Below are 6408 nucleotides of genomic sequence, written 5' to 3' on the forward strand. Positions count from 1 at the left end.
CTGTCAGTGAAGGGACAGTTAAAGAAAAACACAGGAATACAGTGATCAGTTGGACAGGATTCCCTAAGATTTCCCTTCAGGATAAACCCAACCCTGTTCTAGTTCTAGAGGCCAAAACGTGAGAGGATTTCTGTGCTTTCCCATCCCTGCCAGTGTCAGTAGAACTTGGGGTGCTGGAGCTGGTCGGTGTCAGTGTCACACCACTCTTGGCTGCAGGGCCACCATTTTGGGTCCCTCAGCAAGAATCACAAGGAAGAGTTGGGGCCCAGAAAACATTTTCCTCCCAGGGAGTGCCTTGGCTTTCAGCAAGCAAAAGATTCTGGTTCATCCTGTGCCCCATGTGTGCTGCCCATCCTGTGGAGTTTCTATGAATCAGCTGAATGGATTATTATCAGAAGCAGCAAATGATGCTGTTAAAATGTGCAATAGCACATCCTGTGAGCTCCAGCAAACACAAATGGGGACTCCACAGAACCACATGGCCTTGGATTATCTGCTTGCTGGCCAAGGAGGAGCCTGGGCTGTCATGGGACAGGAATGTTGCACTGCTCTCAGGGATGGGTGTGAAGGCCAACAGTCAGGAATCACCTTGACACAAAGAGCAGCAGAAGAGTGGCAGAAAGAAGAAAATTCTTCTTGGTGGGATTGGCTTCATGGCTGCCAAACTGGAGGCTGCTGTGAAATGCATTTGTGGCAGTGCCTGTCATCATTGCAGCGTGTGCACTTGGTGTGCACTCTAACATTCCATGTTAGAGTTGTTGTGATGCTTTGTGCTGGGCAGTGGAGTATTGAGACTTGTCTGAAAAGAGACAGTCTCGAGAAAAGAGAGGCATTTTGATAAATAGCAGAGGATAACAGCAACTATTTAGGCATGTTTTAAAAGGAAGGTGAATAGCTCAGAGTAATGAAATTAAGCAGCACTTAATTGAAGCACAAGAGGAGATGCCTTTATGCCTAATATGTAAATCTAAACTGTGTTTTTGAAAGAATTGTTTTGAAGGTTTAGTTCATTGTAGGTCTGAGGACCTATCAAAGTCCCAAGGCCTGAAAAAGCCCTGAGGCAAAGTTGTCCTCAAAATGAACCTTCCAACCAAATGTTATATTTGTATCCACTCCTTAAGAAAGCATTATTAACAACATGATCAGTGTATGTGTTCCTTGATAAAACATGGATTTATCTTTCTGTATTTAGAAACCAGACCAGGCCCCATCTGGCCTTGTTTGGGGCTGAAGGATCAAAGTCACCTCCCTTGGTTCCTCCTTGAGCCCTGGCCAGGCTTTGGGAGAAAGCAATGAGGAGAATGAAACCAGATGTTCCCACAGTAGCGGTGATGTCAGCTTGTTTGTTTAGCAGTGTAAAAGCTGTGTCCTCTCCCAGCGGGCTTGGACCCTCCTTGCCTGCAAAGGTGGAGGCACCTGCAGGAATTTCCAGTGTCTGGGAGTGGCTCTGCAGTCCTTGGCTTCCCCACCTGATGTGTGGATCTGGGTGATGGTAAAGTCTGAGGGGAACTGCTGATGGATCTTTAATCACTGCAGGCAATCTTTGGTAGTAATGACTGGATGGATTGCTGAGCTTCTTTTGTAATTCTTTGCTAATGATGATGTGCTTTGCTGAGCTTATCCTTTTGTGATTCTTTGCAGCTGTGCATGATATAAATGACACAATTCCTTAAGTTGGTGTCTGTGTCTTTGGTAGTGACCCTGCCCACTGGTGAAACAGGGCCCCCTCTTGTCTAAGTGTTACCTGGCAAGGCAAAACCCTCCCTCCAAAATTCCCCCCTTCCTCCTTGTTCCCCCCCTTCATACAGTGAGCGTGATGTCCTTTGGTCAGGGGTATCCCCGGGCTCAGTTGAGGTCACCTGTCCTGGCTGTGTCCCTGCCAAGCTGCCCCGCAGCCCCAGCCCCTCCCCAGCGTGGCTGGACGAGGGGCAGGACAGGCCTTGGCTCTGCTGCAGCTCAGCAAGAACAAAACCATCTCTGCGTGCTCAGCCCTGTGCTCAGCACCGGCCCAGCAGTGTCTCAGTGCCAGTGTCTGTGCCCTCAGTGCCTGCCAGGGGTTTCCATGGCAACTGCCAGCACAGGTGACCCAGGTGTCACCCCCAGTGCCGGTTGCCATGGAAACAGTGCCCAGCACTGCCCCTTTCTGTCTGGCTTACCGGGCCTTTGGCCCTGGCAGTGGCATTGGCTGCTGGTTCCTGGTGCCTGCCCAGCCAGCGCGGCACAGGGCAGGTGGCCATGGCACGAGCCCCCAGCAAGGGATCCCCTCTGGCTCTGGGCAGTGACACCAGCCCTGAGCAAGGGGCCCAGGGCAGGTTTCCATGGCCACCAACCACCACAACGGGTCCGGGCATTGGTTGCCATGGCACCAAACTAAGGAACGGGTCCCCGTGGCCGTTGCCATGGCACCTGGTGGCACCAAGGAGTGTCACTGCAATTGTACCTGGAACAGCCCTGGCACCACTTTGTCCTGAGGGTTGCCACGGCAGCCGAGGACAGCAACAGCTCTGAAGGCAAGTGGCCATGGAACCTGGCTGCAGAAATGGCTCCTTGGGCTGGTTTCCAAAGAAACCTGAACTGATGGAGGTTGCCATGGCACCCAAACCCAGCAGTGGGGTCACTGCAGTGTCCATGGCAACAGTCCCTTGCAATGGCCCACTGCAGGTTGGGATGATGATCCACCCTCACAGCTGGCCCAGGGCAGATTTAGAGTGCTCTTGGTGGCACCTTGGGCTTGGCACACACTTGAGGAGGATGTCTGTTTGCAATGGGGAAACTCAGGAGTTTTAGATTGTTTCAAAAATAAAAGAAGGAAAATTCCTCTTTGGCTGTGTGCAGCCAGTTCTCCAAGCAAAGCAGGTCCCAGGTGAGTGAGGAGAGACACAATGGGCTTGGGGAATGTGGATCAAGGTTGTCCACACTGGCTCAGACCTCAAGGCACAGCTACTCTGAGCAGGCCAGACCTCCTTAGGAGAGTCCCTGCATCAATATCAGTCACTGAATCTCCAGTCATCTCTTGTGTAATAGGAGCAGCAATAAAAGACACCCTTTAAAATAGGAATCCATATTTCCTAGAAGCTCTTTGAACTCTTTCTCCATAACTGTCAAAGAAAACCCTCCTAATGAACTGCACTAGAGCAGAGGGAAATCAAGGCAGAGACGTGGTTTGTCAGGACTTGCTGGATCCTAATGAGCCTCACTGCATTTGGAGCTGAGCCCTGGAACCTCAGGGCCTGGGAGGAGATTGCACAAACCTTTCCAGGAGTCAAAGTCAGAGGAAACACCCAAAGTGTCTCGAGGCATTAATGGGTCCCACTGAGGTCCCTCTCCAAAACAGGCTCCTCATGGACTCCTTGGAGGAGAGAATTGGTGGCCAGGATGGTACAAAAACTTCTCAGACACTCAAAGTGGGAAGGAAAATCCAAAGTACCTTAAACACCTTGAGTATCTCAAAGCATTAATGAGCCCCACTGAGTGTTGTTACTGACAAAGCCTCTCCAGGGACTAATTACAGCAGATAATTGGAGGCCATGATGCACAAACCTCTCAGAGACTCCAAGGCAAAAGCAAAACCCAAAGTTGTTTGAAAAACCTGCAGTCCCTGGGATCATTCAGGAGCTCCCAGGGCCATTCCTGAGCAAGGCTCCCCAGGGACTCCTTCCAGCAGATCCCTGAGGCCACTAAGATGTGGGCTGGGGGGGTGCTGAGGGCAGGAAAAGGGGCTGACAGTGCCCAGCCTGGCTGGGGCTGTGCCAGGAGGCCCCAGTGCCTCAGGACAAGGTGTCTCCTCACAGCCTTTGGTGGCACAGACCCTGCTGTGCCCCAGGACACCAAGACTTGGCTTCTCTTTGTCACCAGCTGCCATCACTGCCTCCAGTTCTCTGCTCTGGCTGGGGCCTGGGGACACTATCTCAGTCGTGTCCCTCAGTGGGACCCATTAAAAGTCCAAGAAACTTTGGAATGTGATTCTGACTTGGAGTTCTGGAGAGGTTTCTTCAGTTCCCTCTCAGGGACTGATGTTCAGGGCCTCAGCACAAAGCCCCAGAGGCTCATTAAAGTCCTTGTGCTGTGTCTGGGCTGCTGAGCTGGGCCAGGCTCCTGGCCCAGAGGCAGCTCCTGATAACCAAGAAGAGCTTCAAAAGCACATTTCTCTTGATGAACAGCTCTTCTGCCAGCCCAGCAGGGCTGGGGCACTGCATGCAGCCTCCCTGGGCACAGCACAGAGGCACGGAGAGCTTCAATCAGTCAGGGCTGGGAAGGTGCTGAGAAGTGCCTGGGGCACAATCACTGCCAGCCCTAGACACAGGAACCTCTGGCTGAAGGACAATGCAGCTGCAGCTCCTGGAGCCATCTCCTCAACCTGGAATATTCCAATGCCTACAGACTCTGTGAGTACATTCTCTAATTATCTCTTGCACAGAGCAGCCAGGAGTACTCAGGGCTGTCCTGCAGAACAGGGCCCTGCAGCCCAGAGCACTGTGCTGGGGCAGGGACTCTGCTGCCTGCCAGGAGCAGCTCTTAGCCAGCGCTGGCAGCTGCTCCCAGTGCTGGGGAACAACATCTGAGTTGGAGGAGACAGCTGGTAAGGCTTGGAAGTGTTCTTGTGTGGTGAGGATGCTGCATTGTTCAGGATTACTCCCACTATGACATTTAACTGCAGAACGTTTCCAAGTTGATTATACAGGGACCACAGCAACACAGGGGTTGCATAAAGTGGGAAAACCCTGCTTTTTTAATCTACTGCTTTGGGTTGCCAAGATGGGAAATTGCACATTGATATTCATCTCCCAGTTCAGGCTGAGGAAAAGAAAGAAATTTTTTCTCAGATCTTAATAAACCAGGCAGTAAGAGAAATCAACACAGGGACTCTCACAGGCGGCATCAGTGTCATTTTCCAACCTCCTCAGGGTTGCTCTGACATTGCCATCACAGCCTGCAGAGCCAGAGCTGCCCCTGGGCAGTGCCAGAGCTGGGAGGGGTCTGCAGAGCAGAGCTGAGCCCCCAGGGCTGGGCTGGGCTCTGGTAGCATTGGCAGGGTCCAGCCCCGGGAGCAGGGAAGCAACTGCTGGCAGGGACAGCTCCAGGGAGCAGAGCCCTAGGCAGGCAGTGGGGGGAAAGTGCCTCCAAGGTGTGCTGGGATATTTAAAGTCCTCTCGAAACTCAACTATTCCATGATTACTTTTTTTTCAGATCCCCATGCTGCAGCACTGCAAATGTCCAACAGCAGCTCCATCAGCCACTTCCTCCTGCTGGCCTTGGCAGACACGCGGCAGCTGCAGCTCCTGCACTTCTGCCTCTTGCTGGGCATCTCCCTGGCTGCCCTCTTGGGCAATGGCCTCATCATCAGTGCCGTAGCCTGCAGCCACCACCTGCACACCCCCATGTTTTTCTTCCTGCTCAACCTGGCCCTCGTTGACCTGGGCTTCATCTGCACCACTGTCCCCAAAGCCATGCACAATTCCCTCTGGGACACCAGGAACATCTCCTACAAAGGATGTGCTGCTCAGCTCTTTTGCTTTATGTTCTTCTTCTCAGCAGAGTATTTCCTCCTGACCATCATGTGCTACGACCGCTACGTGTCCATCTGCAAACCTCTGCACTACGGGACCCTCCTGGGCAGCAGAGCTTGTGCCCACATGGCAGCAGCTGCCTGGGCCAGTGCCTTTCTCAATGCTCTCATGCACACAGCCAATACATTTTCCCTGCCCCTGTGCAAGGGCAATGCCCTGGGCCAGTTCTTCTGTGAAATCCCCCAGATCCTCAAGCTCTCCTGCTCACACTCAAACCTCAGGGAACTTGGGCTTCTTGCTGTTGGAGCCTGTTTATCATTTGGCTGTTTTGTATTCATTGTTTTCTCCTATGTGCAGATCTTCAGGGCTGTGCTGAGGATCCCCTCTGAGCAGGGACGGCACAAAGCCTTTTCCACCTGCCTCCCTCACCTGGCTGTGGTCTCTCTGTTCCTCAGCACAGCCACATTTGCCTACCTGAAGCCCCCCTCCATGTCCTCCCTATCCCTGGATCTGGCCCTGTCAGTTCTGTACTCGGTGGTGCCTCCAGCTCTGAACCCCCTCATCTACAGCCTGAGGAACCAGGAGCTCAAGACTGCAGTGTGGAGACTGATGACTGGATGCTTTGAGGAACATTAAAGTGCTGACAAATTTCTGCAAATCACTTGTAATAAAAGTAATATTTGATACTTCCTCTTGGTTTCCTTTTGGAGGTTCTGTTTCTTTGTTTTACTTTTTTCGTATTGTCCAGAAATAAATGTCATTGTTTGTGCAATTTCTCATTTTGTTTCTCTCCTCCTTCCCTGTGGCCACAGTGTCAATGAGGGGCTGTGCTCTTGGTGGGTTTAAATGAAATAAAGGACCTCCCAGCAAAGGTTTCCGCAGAGATGCCCTTTTGTTGCCT

At 52.1% G+C, this 6408-nt stretch overlaps 1 protein-coding gene across 1 annotated transcript; it reads left to right on the top strand.

Annotated features, from left to right (window-relative positions):
• Positions 1 to 5210: 5210 nt before the first annotated feature.
• Positions 5211 to 6143, top strand: LOC311165979 (olfactory receptor 14J1-like; the record flags this gene model as incomplete). Its single annotated transcript, XM_084227474.1, has 1 exon — positions 5211 to 6143. One exon carries the CDS (start codon positions 5211 to 5213, stop codon positions 6141 to 6143), a length of 933 nt encoding a protein of 310 aa, XP_084083600.1.
• Between the last annotated feature and the right edge of the window lie 265 nt (positions 6144 to 6408).

Source organism: Fringilla coelebs, assembly GCF_963513975.1.
Source record: "Fringilla coelebs genome assembly, contig: SCAFFOLD_48, whole genome shotgun sequence".
Lineage (NCBI taxonomy): Eukaryota > Metazoa > Chordata > Aves > Passeriformes > Fringillidae > Fringilla > Fringilla coelebs.